This window comes from Aricia agestis, chromosome 6 (assembly GCF_905147365.1).
Source record: "Aricia agestis chromosome 6, ilAriAges1.1, whole genome shotgun sequence".
Lineage (NCBI taxonomy): Eukaryota > Metazoa > Arthropoda > Insecta > Lepidoptera > Lycaenidae > Aricia > Aricia agestis.
Genome location: NC_056411.1, coordinates 6,166,731 through 6,186,809, shown reverse-complemented (window position 1 = coordinate 6,186,809; position 20,079 = coordinate 6,166,731). Strand labels below are relative to the sequence as shown.

Genomic DNA, 20,079 nt, shown 5'->3' with positions numbered 1-20,079 from the left:
AATAAAATGAAATACACAACGTTATGCCGTACGTTAACGTTACAAAAGCGCACGTGATTTTCTATAGAACACTCGCTTAATTGAAACTGTTAACAAACACCGGAAAATAATGAGTTATTAATAAATGAACATGTTAAATACAGTGTGCTTTAAAATTAATTATATTGTGCGTTAATTAATGATGTAACTGGAAGCTGGGAAGTCTGTAAATTATGGTCTGAAGTATGTCCGGAATTTGTGTGAACTCATGGAGTTCGTACCGCCCCTATACACCCTTCAGTCTTTATCAGTATGGGTATTTAGAGTCGAATTTGCTCTTGTCTTTGCTTTGACTTTGAGTGAAGATAATTTACAAGCAGTTTATTCTATTTGCTCTTAAAGTTGACTACATTTTGTATATTAAATTTAAATCATCTCTTGATTAGATGATAGCAAAGACAATTTAGAAAGCACGAAGAAGCTTTATGCTAGGCTGTTTTATTCATTTTACTTTAATTTGCCTGTATAAAAACAGCATCCCGCGGTAACCGTGCATGTTTCCGAGATCAAAAGTATCCTATCTCCTTTTCCTGTAATTTTCTTTATGTTTATGTCAAATTTCATGAAAATCGTCCCAGTAGCTTTAGAGCTTATTTGATTCAACAGACTTTTCCTCTTTTTCATTAGTACACATTATCTCAATTTACATGTTTAGTATAAAAGTATAATGTAATCTTTACATAGGTATAAAGTTGATTTGTATACTGACAAACTTAGTAAAAGGGACATAAAAACCGACCTAAAAATGTGTTACGCCGATCCCTCAAAGAGTCGAGGTTTGCTGAAACTGCGTTAAAATTGTTTTTTAAACGATGCAAATGCGGAGTTTACACGGCTCTCGAGACAGTGCGGCCGCATTAATATTTATACAGCCTCCGTTACCGCGACGCCGGCACTGAACTGAATATTGTTACGCCTAAAACTGTTGTGCACTAACTACGAATCTTTGTTGTTGCGACTGTTTATCCAAGCTACTCAAATTTCGTTTGCCGTTATCCAGGCAACTTAGATTTTGCTTGCGTTTATCCAGGCAACTCTTTGGTTTGCAGTTATCCAGGCAACTTAGATTTTGCTTGCGTTTATCCAGGCAACTCTTTGGTTTGCAGTTATCCAGGCAACTCAACTTTTGATTTCAGAATTTTGTACAAAGTTAGTGTGTGTGCCATGAAACAAAATACTAATAGATATTATTATTACATCGATACCTACTCTTAGGTAACATGGTAACATGTAGTAAGCTGATAAGAACTAAACTTGCAGTGAAAATAGCATGAAAAGTGCAGTTACCATTTGCCAAGATTTACCAAGATTCGTAGCTGACAGGGTAAATGAAATATTGAATAAACCAATGTAAGCAAGTTTGCAGCGAGTTTGACTAATTGAATGAAAAACAAGCTAAGTGGAACTAGTGGAGCGAATAAACTAATGCTGTTACAAAATCAAGAGTTTGTAATTGATGTACATTTGCAACTGCCACTTTCAATAATATAGATACGGAAAATTTTGTTGGATGTTGTCGCCAACTAAATGCTACGCATGACATAACTTGTGTACTAATTTGTAAATGTGAGTAGACCCTACAATAACGTATTAACGTAAATGTAAACTACCTGTGTAGTACCTGCCAAAATATACAGAGATGTCAATGTTTTTAACCATTCGACTTCTGTTTCTAAAGGTAGATACTTAAAAATATTAACGTTTTTTGGACCAAGTATCCAAAAAAATTATTCACAGACAGAAAATTAAATATGGTGGTCCTACCTAATTCTGTCAAAGGCCGGCCTATGTCCAGCTAGACGACAAATCAGCCCCCGTATCACGTATCTTGCGAGAGCAATGCGATAGCAGTTATTGCGCGATAATTGCTCCAAAATTGCAATTTCGTATCACGTATCAGCCAAAACAATACAATAATTGCAATCGATCACTTTACAGTATATATGACACCATTGTTTGTGACATTCATGACACCCAGCAATCGCTCGCGTGATTATTGCTAGTGGATTGTTGATCGCTATTTTTACGTGATACGGTAGCAGGACTCATATTGTCTTGAACTAAACCGTCCAAATAGTTTTGTCATCTGCCTGGAGTCAACAATTTAAAAAAAAAAAGACGGGTTGCACTCCGGAAGTGCTGGCAGAAGTAAAAACTTGATTATTAACGTTGTGCATTATTTTTTTAACCCATTTTTTATGAAAATCGATTTTTTTAATTAATCGAAGCCCTTACAAGCGTTTAAATTTTTAACCCATTTTTTATGAAAATCAATTTTTAAAAAATCGATTTTTTAAATTAATCGAAACCCTAACAATTTTTTTAACCCATTTTTATGAAAATCGATTGTTAAAAAATCGATTTTTTTAATTAATCGAAGCCCTTACAATCGATTAAATTTTTAACCCATTTTTTATGAAAATCGATTTTTTAAAAATCATTTTTTTTAATTAATCGAAACCCTTACAATTGATTAAAAAATATCGACAATCGAAAAAAAAACATCGTTTGTTCGATTAATCGATTTCGATGTTACAATACTACTCTCCAACCGTCTTACGTTTTTCGATCAGCACAAGAATCTGACGCGAGTTTCACAGTTTTTACCCATCCCACAAAAGTGCTCAACGCCGCCAAAGAAGTTTTCACTTCAAAAAAGTATTCATAGCAATATTATACGTTACTAGACACTTGCCTCCTAATACAAACATTCCCTGGACTTGCACAAATATTTCAAGACAAAAATTAGACAAATCAGTTCAGCCCTTCTCGAATTTTAGCGAGACTTACAAAATTTGAAATTCATTTAATATGTATAGATTACTGATTACTATAAAAACAAGAATCACGTCACAAGCCGTTTCTCAGGACATTTTTTTTTTATGAAATAAGGGGGCAAACGAGCAAACGGGTCACCTGATGGAAAGCAACTTCCGTCGCCCATGGACACTCGCAGCATCAGAAGAGCTGCAAGTGCGTTGCCGGCCTTTTAAGAGGGAATAGGGTAATAGGGGAGGGTAGGGAAGGGAAGGGAAGGGAATAGTTGAGGGTAGGGAAGGGAATAGGGTAGGGGTTAGGGGATTGGGCCTCCGGTAAACTCACTCACTCGGCGAAACACAGCGCAAGCGCTGTTTCACGCCGGTTTTCTGTGAGAACGTGGTATTTATCCGGTCAAGCTGCCCATTCGTGCCGAAGCATTGCTCTCCCACGGATGCAATTGATTTAAGATCGTCTGAAAACTTTGTTAATTTAAAAACTCACACCAAACAATACAACTGGGAAACCACAAACAATTAAAGTTCATAAAGTTCTCCCTGTTTTTCTTTAATTTCTAGTATTCAATAGCAATTTGAAAATTAATTTCATATAAAAACTTTTGTAATGGCAATGTTAATTGGTTTTTTAAACGAAAGAAAACAATTAGGTTCGGGCTCCGATGAAAATGTAACATTATCTTCTGAGAATAACGAAATTGTTGTGAAAATTGTATGTAGTGGAAACAGTTTGTAAAGCAATTTAATTTCAAATTTTCATCAATTTTAATAATAATTATATATTGTACTATACTCCACTCGGGCTAACTTGTCGCTAGCGGTCGTTGACTCCCTGTCAAAAACTTGTCATTTTCCATATAAACCGTGATTGACAATGAAGTGGCAGATATTGTCAATCGTGGTTTTATATGGAAAATGACAAGTTTTTGACAAGGAGTCAATGACCGCTAGCGACAAGTTAGCCCGAGTGGAGTATAGATAACGCTATGGGTGAAAATTCCTTCATCGCACCGGATCCGTATACTTTGCCGGGATGAATTATCCAATGTCCTTTGGCACCCACGTAAGAGGAATACGTACCCACGTAACTATTTTTAAGAGGAATGTTAGAATCTGTCACAAATTCCATCAACGTATGGAATCCGCTGCCGAATTCGGACTGTATCGACCACGTGGTTGAATGGCTCTGGCACGCGGCGACTTTTTGTAGCTATGAAGTCGTGATACAATCGCAAAGTGGTCGCTAGCTACACAGCTAGCGGCTGCGTCTAAGGACACAAGAACAAGGTCAAGTTAATTTCCGATCTTTTAGAGCTGACGCGCACTACGACTTTTTGTCGCGCGATTATTTTAGCGACCTATAAAAATTCAAATAAAACACCACTTTATGACCTAGGCTATAGGTTTCATTTTGCTCTACACCATTGAAAAGCAGCGACAGCATCTGTCGCTAGACAAAATATGTCGGTAGAAAATGAAACCTATAGCCTATTTCATAAAGTGACATTTTATTTGAATTTTGTTCGGTCGGTAAAATAATTGCGCGACAAAAAATCGTTGTGCACGCCAGCTCTTACGCGGCTAGATGCGACCGATAAAAAATTAAATAAAACTCCACTATAAGACATAGACTAATAGGTATCATTTTCTACTGACATGCGTGTGGTGAACCATGCTGCCGCCGCTTGTGGCGTAAAAGCTAGTGGTGTAGAGTAACATGAAACCTATAGCCTGTGTTATAAAGTCGCATTTTATTTGATTTTTTATCGGTCATGGTCGGTCGCGGCAAAGATCAGTAAGTAGACTAGCTCACGGGGCGTTCGTAGTGTCACGACTCGATACAAACTCAATACAGTAACGGTTGATGATACAAAAATACCTGAGAGCTTCCTTCATTTTCTCCACGCTGCTGGCCAACACGGTCACGCAGTTGGTATCACTATGTATAGTAGCGCATTGAAACGGACTTAATAATGAATTAATAAAAAAAAACATTCGAAGCATAAACCGTTACCTTACGCTACAGCTCTATTTACATCGTTACCACAATTTCCATTCAACTGTAGCTAACCTACATGTCTTCAGAATATCTTGTTTCAGTTAACAACTGCTAACTGTTTCTCGGAACACCGACCTACCCATACCCCTGTCAATCTGGGCCGTCTGGAGTTACACAAAAAGATGATTAGGGGAATTGAAAACGCGACACAAAAATTAAACCTGTGATGTTCCATGATTAATATTTTGTGTATTCCCTAAATATGGAAACAAAAAATGCTGTAGACTTTTTAACTTCATGCTACCGTAAAGTAGAAAGTATGATACGCTTTTGTGATACTTTTATATTACTAGCGCTTTTTTGTTATAGCAACAGAAATACAGAATCCGTAAAAAATTCAGAAGTCTATATTAAGTGGTTGTTGAGATACAGTCTGGAGACAAACGGACGGACAACGAAGTCTTACTTTGGTTACGGAACCCTAAAAATGATGTAAGAGAATACTTGGAAATTTAAATAAAATCTAGGCAGCCACAAAAGTTACTTTCAATCTACGCCTTCGATATCCAAAGTAACTTTAAACTTCCAAACTTTTAAGTTGATTCAAAACATGTTTTCTGAATATCAAGTACGGGTTTCCCTTGATTGATTTATTTTTCATACAGAAAATTATTCCTTTAAATTCTGTTATCTCCAAAAACTAGATGCGTCCTTTCTACATCGTACTTTTATCTTTTCTCTTTTTTGTTCACTAATTGTGTTCACGTATTATATTTACTTGAGAAAAAAGCTCCATGGCTGGTCACATTTTAGCTTGAAATCTACCATAATATATTTAGGTACATTCTTCTAAGTCATGAGAGTGGGTACATTCAAGATTCAAGGGTCTCGGTTCTCATTTTTGTATTGGTTCTAGCTCTATCTCAAGTGGTATAATAGTTTACAAAGGTTTAAAAATAAACAGTGTCTCTACAAGACGTCTTCGTAGCACATCTACGTCAATCCGTAGCACCGCTACGAAGACACGTAGAACACGTAGCACCGCTACGACAACGATACGAGTGACATTATTGTGATTTTGTGTAGTGTAGTAATAATGTTGCTTTTTTAATTTTTTAATAAAATGTTTGAAGTAAATTTAAATAAATTACCTTTATAAAAAAAAAAGTTGACTATTGTTCTAGAAAACCCAGTCATGACTATTATTTTATTATCCCTCGATGCAATCATTCTAAAAAAGCGTATAATATAATAATTAAAAACGACACAATATCAAAACATATTATGTACAATTAAATATAATATTATGTAATTAAGAGGAGTCCACACCGTCGTTTTTCCATACAAACGCTGTCCCCTGTTTCCTCCCTGGATAATGCCGGTAGAGTTATGATTTTTTTCCTGAATATCTATGGCGACTATTAGCATGTCCCTATGTTTTCTTTTTTTCATAATTTTATTATTAAAAAAGATAAGAACGTCCAAAAACCAAAAAAAATGGCAAGATTTTCCTCTGTGTTCAAACACCCAGAAAACAAAACTGGCTAAAATATACAAAAAAAATAAAACATAGGAACACAGCTCAAGCCTTGCTTTAATTCTTAATGAAAAAGTACTTAAATCGGTTAAGTTTTGGATAAGTAATCAGCGGACAACGAATCGAAGATTTTCTGTTCTTTTATTAGAACTTTTGTCGTGTTGTCTCTATCGTGCTCTGCGGTGGGAGACTTGAGATTGGTGAGACAGCAATACATTTTCAAATACCTATTTTCAATTTCTCTCGCCCCTGGTGTATCCTCTTAATTCACAATTTTTGATTTAAAATTTTGTTAGTCGCTAAAACCCTAGAACGACTGAATTGATTTGGTTAATTTTGATCTTCAAAATATTATATATTTTGTGGAAGTCCAATGAAGATTTATATTAGAAGGAAAATGATACGAATTTCACCGGGTCAGTTATTAATATTATACAATATCTCAAAAAACATACATTACCCGATTTACGCTACCAATGCCTCACCAAACAACAAAGGGTGATTAGGGCGGTTTATGAGTAAGATATAACGCAATCCGCCAGAGGAAAGGCCCTTCATACTGAATGGAGTTAGTTAGCGTAGGAGGTTCGTTACCGCCGTATTGTATCCGACGCACGTAGGTGCAAAACATATGAAATGCCTACTATATCTTGGTATATTTTTGTATTTGCTGATTATTCCGACTGTGTAATGTTTTGAATGTGAATGTTTGTTTGTTACCTTTCTATATTAACCGATCATCAATAAAGCTGGTACACTTTTGGAAATATTATAAGTAACAAGATACTTTATCAAAAAATTTAGAGAAGCAGAAACTGTTTGTCAAAAAAATTAAGAAATTAATTGCACCCCCTTGGGGTAAAAACTAAAAAAAGAAATCAACATTTGCTTCCTAGAGGCCCAAATTCACCAGATTCAAGCTGCAATATAAAGATAGGACTTACTTGGAAATCATTTCTATGAAAATTTCCAGAGTTTATGTGCATTTTATCATAATGTAAAGGCTAACGCGATTAAAACTACGTTATAGAGATATCGGTGAGGAGATTGGCCATAAACACGTTAAACATCCCCCGGAATCGAAGCGGAATCTAATATGGCGCATCAAAGTGCCCCCTCCCTGCACAGGGGGTAAGCTGCTCCCCGCGCTAATGAAGTTTGCAACTTGTAGCCGATCCGCTCATATAAATACCAGCCTGCCGTTTAGCGGTGTAACGACATTATTATTAGTGCGGCCTACGGCGGAATATTGTGGGGTGGAAGTTGTAAAATGCGATATGCGATAATCCTTTTAATATACTAATTGAAAGTTAGGTAGACCTTCAGAACTGGATACCTTTTAAAATAACCGCGACCTAAACTCCATAGTTGCTGGTAGTTCTTACCCTATAGGGGTCTTAAATAGGAACATTTTCACCTTTTATAAAAGGACGTAAGTCTGGCTGTCGCTGGGTCTTAAGCCATAATATGTTCGTCTGCCTACGTCATAGTAACCTAACGAGTGTACTGATTTTGGTCACTCGGATATTAATTTAAAACTCCTCGCAACATTATCTTCCAGATTCACCTATTACGCTGACAAACGCACGTTTACCGTATTCGGAATTACATGAGACTAGCACAAAATGTACGTGCGGAATTCATTCCGGGCGTACAAAAACGCACGTGTGCAGCAGTTAGTGTAATTTCTACTGCTTCCATGCATTTGGATTTCCGAATACCGAAAACGAATGCGGAAATCGCATACGGAAAACGTATGTATGCAGCCGGTCTAAATTGGAAACTACGTTGTGTCTACGCATGATGCTACTATGTCCCCTGCAGAATGTTTTACGGGAAAATTTCATGCGATTTTTAAAAGTGCTTAATTAAAGTTTGTTTTATAACGTCCAAGTTGGCGACACGCACGCCTCCGGCTGTACCAGGCTATGTTAACTTTGTACTTTTTAATTTTCGCCATCAAATTAGTTTGAACTATGAAATTACTACTTGAGTTATTTTTTTAATTTACAAATTACGTCTAGTAATAAGTAAAAAAAAATTAAGTTCAAAAAAGAAGGAGGTTTCTCAATTCGACCGCTGTTTACCGATATTACGTTTTTTATGTTTGTTCGCGGATAATTTCGCTGTTTGTGAACCAATTTTAATGATGCTCATTTATTAGTAAGATGATACTTTACAGGTGATCCGGAAATGATATAAAATGATAAGGAAATACTGTTTGAAGTTGTTTTTTGGAACGAAGTACCTTATCGCGCGTTGCGCCTCGCTAGACAAAAAAAGTTGTAACGACACTTTTCTATTAGTACCTATATATATGCATGGTAGGGGTAGAGGGCGTTGATAGTATTCCTGGGCGTTAACTAGATGGTATTTTTTAAAATTTTTTTTTTTTTTGAGTATATGTATACAGATTTTTTGAACATAAGAAATAACTTCGTTCCATTCGGGTGTCCCTTGACACCTCTCAAGTATTTTTTGTTAAAATTTTACTTGGTTTAAACTGAAAGCGCAATTTCTCTAGTCTACTCAAAATTTCATTATTATCAACAACCGATAGATTATAGAAATCGCAAGGCAATTTGATAGGACTCAAAAAACGAGTGGCCAGGTCAGTTTGCGATCTGTCTAGATAAAGAATGGTCCTATACATACTATATTCACATCCCACCTTTATAAAATAAAACTATTTTAATATGCTAGAAAAAAAAACGGTACCCTAAAACATAATGAGATAATAAACAAGCACGAGTAATTAACTCAAAACATTACGTACATTGTTCATACAACATCCGACTCACAATAGGAATTGTAAAAATACACATTTGTCCCCGACGCAACCCTATTCATATTATGCTCATAGCAAACAGGGTTGTCGCTTATGAGAAAAATAGATATCTAACAATTACGGAGTCAGTAAATAACGCGCGTGTAGATCCGAGCATATTAAAGTAATATAGTATGTTTCGCCAAGATTTGTGTATGAAAATATGAGTGTAATACTTGTATAATAGACTGTACAGCATGTTTATAAATGAACATGTAATATATCAGTTCATTGATAGTAGCAGTTTAGCGGTATTTTAACGATGTATGGCTTTTGTGCATCGTCAATCTACATTTCCAAAATCACTTGCATAGTATTATACTTTTTCGACTTTCGTTTATATCTTTGCCCCTTAATATCAACTGTATATAAAAACTAGGCTACTTCCTAAGCTAGCAAAACTTTTTGGAGTTGACGTTGACGAGAAGGCTTTGCTAGTAAATATCTTGACACCGTGACCGAAAAGGTTCTAACCAACTCAATGTCAAGATTAGGATTCTGTTATCAAGCAGTGCTTCGCATTATGTAAGTATACAGTGTACGCCTATGAGCTTTGGAGTTAAAAAGTGTATAATTACTATGTTTTGCTAATACACTAGTCGTTATCATTATCGTGTTACTCAAATAATATCATCCATATACATTAATCATTAGTAATTATTTATTTATGCTTTTTGCACATGTTGGTACATAGGCGGACTTAATGCCAGAAGGCATTCTCTACCAGTCAACCTTTAGGTGTCCAGAAACAAAATTGTGTAGGTGCCAATAGTGCGAAAGGATGAAGAAAATAAATAAAATAAATGAAGAGTAATCTAAATATAACTTAAGTCATAAGCAAACATTATACCTAATAGAGTGAGACTATTCTACTAAATACTATAAAAAATATATATATAATACCTAATCTATTAATACAAAATATTATTTATTATTTTTACATAAAATATCAAAAGTACTTTATATAATTTAAAAATACTAGTACATATTATATATTATTTATTTATATACCTACTTATATACTTAAATAATAATATATAAGTATATTATATATATTTTATAAAATAATAATAATATATAAAAACTATCATAGATTACAATAATTATTTAATACTTTTCTGCCAATTGCTTCAAATAAAACTCACGCACTTTGCGCTTAAATGTGTCCCTGGTTTTGGTTAGCCTGATGTCACGAGGAAGAGAATTATAGTTGATAGTAATGATTATATTAGGCAAAATTTAATAACATAAGACCTTAATATTTTAATTGTTTCGACATCGAATTCTTATAATTAAATCAACATCAAAATTTGCATGCGAACGTGAGGCATGCCCGTGACGCATGCCCTCTGACCGTATCCAAAACTTCAAAAATGACAATATTGGCGTTGCGTTCCTTGACGCATTCAATTATTGAATGCGCCAATATGAAAGTTGATTACGAAAATTGAAGATGAAAGTGCACAGTGTGGACATAGCTAAGACTCTATTGAAAGACGAATTTCATTTAATTCTTTTTCTGAATGTTCCATTTAAAACAGTATCCATTATAACTAGATATTAGTTTAAGTTTTTTTTTTATCTCGTCCGTTCGTTCACATAATTAGTTTTTAATAGGACACCGACATTTTTTTCTTTTGTCGTCAATTTTTAATAAAGTCTGAATTGATTTTACTAAAACCTTTTAGCAATTGTAACTCGGTAAATATATACAGGATGTAACAAAACTAAGTGACAATACTTTAGGGTGTGTATATTGTGTTCCTTGTAGAGAGTTGAACTGACACACTGTGAAAATAGCAGCGCTGAATGACCAATTTTTTTTCACTTTTGTACGGGCAGCGTCACGTTTCCCCATACAAAAGTGAAAAAAAAGATCTTTCAGCGCTGCTACTTTCACAGTGAACTCTCTACAAAGAACACATACCTACATACCCTAAAATATTATCTCTTAGTTTTGTCACTCCTTGTATAAGTCCTGGTAATGTACTGGTTCATAAAACAACAGGTTTTTGTTACTAGTTTTACAACAATACTTTAACATATCTATAATATAAAAATGAGTCGCTGAATGTGTTGCTAAGCGCAAAACTTGAGATCGGCTGAACGGATTGGGCTGATTTTAGTCTTAAAATATTCGTAGAAGTCCAGGAAAGGTTTTTAAGTGACACGAAGTTCACCGGCACAGATAGTTATTAATAGTAATATGAACTGAATAATCTTCTTTGAGAAATGCGATTAACTAAAACTTTTATATAAATAGAGAACATTAAGAAGATTAAAGCTGCGCTCGCACCAAACACTGTCAGCCGCTGACTGTGACCAAGCTGACTAGCTCAATATTATTGGTTATATTATAAGTATTATGTGAGTGAAATCCCGTAAATTGCTTAACGCTCCCTTACTTAGACGACCTGACGTGTGGCTCAGGTGGTGGGCTGTTGGTAGCTCAAGCCGCGGGTCGCGGGTTCGAATCCCGCCGACGGAGCAAAAAGTTTTCCAAACGTTCCTGGGTCTTGGACATGTGTATCATATAATAAAAATCTTAAATATATGTATAGTATAAAAGTATTAAATATATTTCCGTTGTCTGGCACCTGTAACACAAGTCCTTCAGGTACTTAGCACGGGGCCAGACTGACGTGGTGTGAAGCGTCCATAGATATTATTATTATTACTTTCGATGGCTGACAACTGACACTCAGCTTGTTATCAAGTGCAATCAGTGCAACGATGATGATATTAATATCAAAAGTTACCAGAAAAGCTCTAAGCAAAAGCCTGCTCATTTAAACCCACGAATTAAATTGTAAGCGGGAACGGAAAATTTTAATTAATGCTCTCTTAAGCGTTTTATTTATTTCTCTTTCGGTCTCATTAGATTAAGAAAAAGCGAAAAACTCACCGACGTTGCAGCAGGCGAGCACGGCGATAATCCAAATGGAATTCATATTTGATGACCACCTGAAATAATTGCATTTATGTTAATATTTTTAAATACTTTTGTAGAAGCATTTATTAGGTCAAAAGCAGGAATGGACTCAAAGATTGGATCTATTGGTTAAATACCTTATTTTTTACAATCAAAGTGAACACAATGTGCTATGATGTTGTATAGGTTAAGAATTATTTATTTAATAAACAAGATAAACAAATCTATATATGGACGCTGTTAAGCATTCGTGTACTAACCCACATAAAAATTACGTATTGAGTTATGAATGCAGTTATGTTCTTTAGATGATTTAGAACAAGACTGCATTCAAAATTTATCAACAAAAAAATTGTGGGTTAGGACACTAATGCTTAACAGCGACCATATATAAAAATGGATTTCCAATTGTGTTAGTAACGCTAAAACTCGAATACGGCTGAACGGATTGAGTTAATTTTAGTCTTAAAATATTCGTAGGAGTCCAGGGAAGGTTTTAAAGTGACACGAAGTTCACTGGGACAGCTAGTTATAGATAATAATAAAAAATAAAAACATAATTCAGTTACCCTCTACTCAAAAAAATATAGTTCTTTAAGATTGGTTACACTCTGAAAAGTTATTCTCATTAGACAAAGAGCAAACACTGAATTCGTTCCAAAATTTCTGCATCAGGCATTATTATTTTAATGCAAATCACTGCCTCAACTTGCAGATAGACTTTTCAGTTCGCAGACGTTTTCGATTAAAAATTTCTCTGCGACCGGATGACACGAGGGTTCCTTTTTTTATCGCAGTCTATGGGTGCCGAAATTTCTGGATCCAGGATTTCGATGACTACAGACTTTTAAGAGCCCATATGACCCTAACTTGACTACATACTTTAACCTAGATCTCAAAATCTGTAAGGTCTAGAATACTGATTTTTTGACACAAGTAACTTCAGTTCATAAAGATTAAATGCTCAAGACGAAAACACGATTACTAGTTTCTTAGTTTCTTTTTTACAAAAAACCTTGTTTTAGACACATTTTTGCTTGGATCTTCGAAGTTTGCTGTCTTTTCTTTAATATTTTTTAATATCTAAAAAGGTCTATCTATCTATTGATAAAACCTAAATTTGCTCAAAACACTTTTTTCATAATCATTATAGTTCGTCTTTTATTCAAGTAAAACTAACTCAGCGATGATTCCGCGCCGTCCTTTTTCACCTGGCATATGAAAGACGGGCGTGAGTGTGAAGAGAGAAGGACGATGTTTGATTTTTAGAGCTCTTAAAGCTGTTTTGGCGCGTGTACGGTGGACACAATAACGCGAAAATAATATAAATAACGCAGTTATATTGCAAAACTAGATGACGCCCGCAACTCCGTTGCTCCAAAATTAGTTTATTGCGCAGGAACCGTACATTTTTCAGGGATAAACTGTATCCTTTCTCGGTACTGTTATCTCCATGCCCAAAAGCAAAATCGGTTCAGCGGTTTGGGCGTGAAGAGGTATCACACAAACAGACAGGCAGACAGACACTTAATTTATAATATACTAGTTTTTAAATATGTAATATCTTCGAAAATATTCATTTAAGTCTCAGTAATAGGGTCCCGTTTTAACCCTAAAAAGCGACTTTGTTTTATAATAATATGTATAGGAGTATGGATTGGACTTGAGCTGCAGTACGCTAACATTTTTATTTTAATGTCGTCCAAGTATAATTTTGAATGTTGCTGTAGTGAAAACTAAATTGAAAATGATCTATTAATAGATCGTTCGTAGATTAGATTGAACACTAAGAGATATTGATAATTAAGTTTTTATTTGTTTTTATCACAGTAACAATGTAAAACTGATCGAAACACATTTAAAATAAATCGGAATTTCGTTACGAAGCAAAACGTTTTAAAACGAGAACCACCTTGTTTACTGGAGTGACCTAGATTTTTTAGAAAAGCTAACTGCATACTACATTAAAGTTAACAATAATATTTGTATTCCACCTAAAAACATCTTAACAATCTCTACATATAAAATGACTTCAAATTCTATCTGGACAATTTTTTACCGATACGACCTGCAAACCTTCAAGAAAAGAGCCTATTCCCTCTTAAAAGGCCGGCAACGCAGGTGCGTTGCAGCTCTTCTGATGTTGCGAGTGTCCATGGGCGACCCTAGTTGCTTACCATCAGGTGACCCAATTGCTCGTTTGCCCCCTTATTAATTAAAAAAAAAAACAAAATAATGTATACAATTATTTATAAAAGACAATTTAAAACAAAATAATAAGCAAACATTAGCACGAATCTTTTTTTTCAGACGCCATTTTAGGATAAACATCAGTGCAAACAACTGCCTAAACTGATATTCGGTTCGACGTAAACACGATAAAAACGTGCCTCGACCGAACGCGATCAACACCTCATGAATAAATTTGCAAGTTTCCCTGCGACGCGACCAAAGACTTTGGTCTTATAGTGATGGGCAGTTACTTTATTGATTGTCGATAAATTATACCACCGCCATTGGCCGCTCACGAACCACGATACGCGTTATCGGAGAATTGCGGTGACTTTGAGTTTTTCATATAATATCATTGAGTGACCCCGGAACATGCTTTTAGTATAGGTATTAAAGAAAAACTACCATATAATTTGGCTGTCTTCTTCTTACTAGCACCTTAGAATACTAGCATCTTAAAATTACTAGGAACGCTATCGATAAGGTTTTCTTTTGAGTGAATTATTATTAAATTACTAGCGAATAATTAGTGCGTACTTTATTATTCTATTTTTTATAGCTTTGTTATATTTGATATAGTATTTTCATTAAACCAACTTAATTAAAATAATATAACGAAAAAGTTAGCTAATGATATTGTATCATGGCGTATATTCATTAACTAATGCTACAACAACATGTTTAGATGCCCTAAAACGTTGGCTTAATGTGCGCCGTTTATCGCATCTTATTATATCCTAACTACCTCATTATCTATTGTCCCTCCGTTTCCTGTATGTTCATTGGAACGACAATTTTGCGTGGGTAGGTTGAATTAAGCTGAGCTATTTCGTATTTACCTCTATACTTCACTGTTATGGTATAATAAAGAATAGAAATTACAGATCAATATCACAATAGACAGAACAAATACATAAAGAAAATATTATTGAGACAGCCGTTTTTTATTCAGACAAAAGATAATACGAAAGAGAGAGAAAATACTCGTATTATCAATAGGCACCAAATAATAAAAAAATCAAAATGCAAGCGCATAAATAATTTATTTTAATTTTACAAACACTTAAAAATCATCAAAAATTTAGTTTTACGTTTACTACCACCACCATTATAAAGTTAATTACTTAATATTATTATTAATTGCCCGATATCGATAAAAATAAATTGCACGTCTCTAAAACTCAAAGTCTATTATGGGTACAGCTTTAAAAGAAAAGCCTATAGAATGGTTAACTTTACTTTAACTAGTATTTAGGAACAAACTCTAAGCTCAATTGTATTATTCAGATGTTCATGTTTAATAATAATCATATTTTGTTTTTAAGGTCTGAAAATTATAAATGAGCATCGGTTAGATTATTATGATCAATTGATTATAAAATGCATAATCTACTTAAAAACTTTCTAATAAAAGCTTTATAATCAATGATTATATTATTATCGAATGAGAAAAATAAGAATGTTAAATTAAAGTATAGATAATTATTCTTTTACGCAAAATTTACTAAACGAATTATTGTGACACTTTTATAAGGCTATAGTTTTGGCTATGGATTAACACAAATGTGTCTATTTATCTGACATAGTTGTATGAGAAACATTATGTTTTATAAGCGAAGCTTTACCTCAACACTTTTTATATGGAAAAATCCCTTTATAGAAAAACGTAATTTATGAAAATGCCAACTGTCTAGCTAGCGCGGTTCTTGAGACATACAGACAGGCGACTGCTGTCTTTGTAATAGAGTAGAAAAATATTTTCTGTCTTTGTTATCAACTTATCACATTTTGTTGACGCGGACTAAGTCGCGGGTAACAGCTACTACTCAATAAAAGTATGATATTTATAAAAAAAAAACACGTAAATATAACACTTTATTACAAATATTATTTGTTCAAAGGCTGTTGTAATCTGGTCGTAACGTGTACGCCCTGGGGAAATTATTGGACGCTAAATACGGACAATGAAATATCGCGCCCAAAGGTTCGTGGACCGCTGTGGTTCGCGGCGTGAAACAGCGGGTCACGCGTCCAGGAACCACGTGTGACCAAGTCAGGACTGCATGCACCGGTCTGGGTTAAATTTAACCCTGGGTTAACATAAATCCAGGGTTAAATTTTGTCGTGGATTAAAGTTAACCTAAATTTAAACTTAGTCTCAGGTCAAAGTTAGCCTGGGTTAAATTTACCCATAGTAAAATTATCAGAAGCTTACGCAGATATCATTTTCTGTTATTTTTACGTGGTCCGATAAAGGTGTGTCATATTTTATCACTTATTTATTATTTATTGTGTCATGAAATCTTTGATATTGTATGCACATAATTTAACGGAAAAAATTGTTTATACTTTATTCCACGACTATAATCAAATGAAATGTTAGTATTTTGAAAAAAATTATTGCTTCAAGAAAAGGTTTGAGTCCGAAAATATCTAAAAGTGTCTTTCAGGTAACTTTTACCTTTCAACTGCGCTTCAAAATTCATATTATTATACTGTTTACTACTAATATATATTCTGTGCTGTTAGTCAATTCAAAACGTTAAAGTTGAGCCAAAACTAGCCCAATAAATCAACCTAATTCTGCTCCAGGATGCAGGTATATATTATTGTAACTACAGTATTTCAACATCGCAAAAAATGAATAATATCTAATAGTCATCTCAGACTATATTCAGGGGGTATCCGACGCCTTAGCACCCTTGTCACTTTGACAGACACAAATTATGTTCAAAATGAAGTTACCGCAAGATTTTCTATTCCAAAAGCTTTTATAAGTTTTGCGAAAAATAATTATAACTTTTTCATTCCCCGAGCGAAACTTCGAACATGATATAGATAAATCTATTTGAAGTTTTTTAATTTAAATTAGCGGATTGACACAACTTTTTTGCGTCCACTTTCGAGAAACTTTTAAGTATTGTAAATGACACTTTAATTTTCTTAAATTTAAATCTGGGACAAAAGTTATGTGCCCTTATAGAAATTGAATAGGCAGATGATATTCCTATGTTATTTGGTCGGGTTAAAATTTGGAAATAATTTGGCCAAATTGCGTAGGTCAATCAATTTTTTTGGTAGTAAAATGTACAAATCGTATTTAAAAACGTGGAAAGTATTTTTGCAGCATGATTTTATAATTAATTGAGCTTATATGAAACAAGATCCGAGTTTTAAAGATCTATAAATATTAAATAGAGACATAGAAAAAGAATTGTTTTTTTTTTTTGTATCTGATTAAACAAACTTTATGTAGACATTTCTTTATAGTAGTGATTGTAATATACAAAGGCTACCAGTTACTCAATGCGTACTTACTAGTAACAGTACGAAGCGAATTTCCATTCAAACACTTTTTCATAATAAAAACGGAAAAAATACGAGAAAAATTCCTTTCTACGCCAAGGTACGATTTAACTCCACTTAGGTATTTTAATGACTTTCTTTGTTGAGTTAAAATTAGACCTTTTTAAGAGGAAAGATCAAAGAGTCTCAAAAAGTAATAGACTAGCGAGTAGATTGGCATTAGTGGTTTTGCGGGTTTTGATACGTAATCGACCGCAGTATTGAGGTCAACATAAGAGCAGCCATGGCATGGCAGGGGGGGTAGCTGCCCCCCCCTGGATCATGTTGACGTCCCTACTAAGTATATTATCTAGTACTTTCATCTATAAAAATTAAAAATAATAAAACAAATTTTTGCCATTTGTTTGCAATACAATATTTTTACAACTAAAAATTATTCATTTTTTATTCTTTATAAACACCTAGCTTATAAAAAATCTGATTTGCCCCCCCCCCCTGGCCCAGAATCTGCGTAATTTGCCCCCCCACCCCCCCCTGGCCCAGACTTGGGTAATTTGCCCCCCTCCTGGCCCAGAACCTGGTTACGCCCATGAAAGCAGCAGTATTGTCTCGTAGAATAAGTTTAAAAAAAAAAGGTTTATTCAATAAACAGATACAGCTATCATACATTTTTTTATCTGCCAAACTGTACAACAGTTTGTAGGCAGATTTCGCTCACAACAATTAATTATATGTAGCTAGCATTACAGTATATGTACTATATAATTTAATAACAATGATATCAGTAACCTACCAATTTAACTCTTAGGACATATTATTATAGATTATTAAAATGATCTTATGTTTAATGTTGTTTCATCTTGTTTCATTGTAAGAAAGAGTATGTGAGTGCGACTCTGTCTACATAATTATGTAAATGCCGCTTAGGCATCCTAGCCCTACGACTTAGTCTTGGGATCAGTGTTAATAAACCACTAGGATGCCTAATGTCAATCATCCATGCTTATCTGACCATATTATAACATAGTAAGTAGTAACAATTTCTTAATAATAATATATTGTCTCAGAGGCACTTTCTGATAATAGTAGAATTAATTTTTCAATTTACGTTTTAAAATTAAAACAAAATAAATTATTGTTTACTCCTATTAAATATAAAGAGAGTATGTGAGTGTGACTATGTCTGCATATACAATATGAGCGCACCTTAGGCATCCTAGCCCTACGACCTAGTCTTGGGATCAGTGTTAAACTACTAGTATGCCTAAGGTTTGGTATTTATGCTTAACTAACACAATCACAAGGCCAATCCAGTATTGAGTAATAGAAATCTGTTGACATTTCTAACAAACATTCGCTTTGTCATATCAGTCTTATTCCTTAATAAATCTTTAGGTAACTTGTTAAATATTTTTGGTACTAAATGTTTTCTGTTTCTTTCACCATAGTAATTATTACAGGAAGGAACAACCAGTAGGTCATATTCTTTGTTTCTTAATGGCCTCATTCGCCTTATATAAGTTATAAACTCATCACTATTCCAATGTTCAGCCGCTATAGACAATATAAGCCGCTCATGGACCGGTAGTATCTTACATTCTGAAAATAACTGTAGGTAATCTGAACTTTTACATTGTATCTTCGTATCTTTGTCTACTAGAAATTTCATAAACTTAATCTGAAGCGCTTTTATTTTATCAAGATAAGTTTTGAAAGTTCGAACATAGCTTGTTAGTCCATAAAAGATCAAAGAGTCAACTAGCGCATAGTACACAGTGTATAAGGTTCCCCTATCTAATATTTGGCTAAGATGATGAAATTTAACAAGCACCACTCGTAGTCTGTCACATAATTTTTGAATTTGCAGTTTCCATGAAAAGCTTGAGTCCACGATTAGTCCCAATTATCTGTACTCCCTGACCACTTCAATGCTAGCACACGTGCAATTTGTACCATTGTTATGAATACATTCATATGTATGGCCTACAATCTTAGGCATTCTACTAATGCAACGTAGATAAGGAGAAGAGATATGCATGCACTTTGTCTTTTTAATAATGTTAATAATCATCCCGTCGTCGTGTGACCATTTAATGATGCTTGTTAAATCTTCTTGTATTTTTGACTCTATTAAGCCGAGATCAGTGTCCGTATAAATCAGACAGGTACCATCTGCATACATATGAAAACGACAATTTTTAACAACTCTGCTCATACTGTTGACGTGCATTATATAGCCAACTGGACCACTTACAGAACCAGTAGGGACACCGCAGTCGACTATAGCGGGCCCTCCAGTAACGCCGTCAACGACAGTCTGGAGTGTTCGGTCTGTGAGATAAGCTCGGAACCAGTCGTTTAGTGGACCGGATATCCCACATTCTTCCATCGCTTGAAGCAGCTGGTGGTGCTCCAATGTGCCAAATGCTTTTT

The 20,079-nt window shown here is 34.4% G+C and overlaps 1 protein-coding gene across 1 annotated transcript in view; it reads right to left on the bottom strand.

Moving 5' to 3' along the window:
- Nucleotides 1–20,079, bottom strand: part of LOC121728437 (Down syndrome cell adhesion molecule-like protein Dscam2) — a 90,787-nt gene that overhangs the window by 62,754 nt on the left and 7,954 nt on the right. The window contains exon 2 of the mRNA XM_042116632.1: nucleotides 12,082–12,140. Within this exon, the coding sequence (XP_041972566.1) occupies nucleotides 12,082–12,127 (46 nt within the window). The 5' untranslated portion in view covers nucleotides 12,128–12,140. The remainder of the gene's footprint in view (nucleotides 1–12,081; nucleotides 12,141–20,079) is intronic.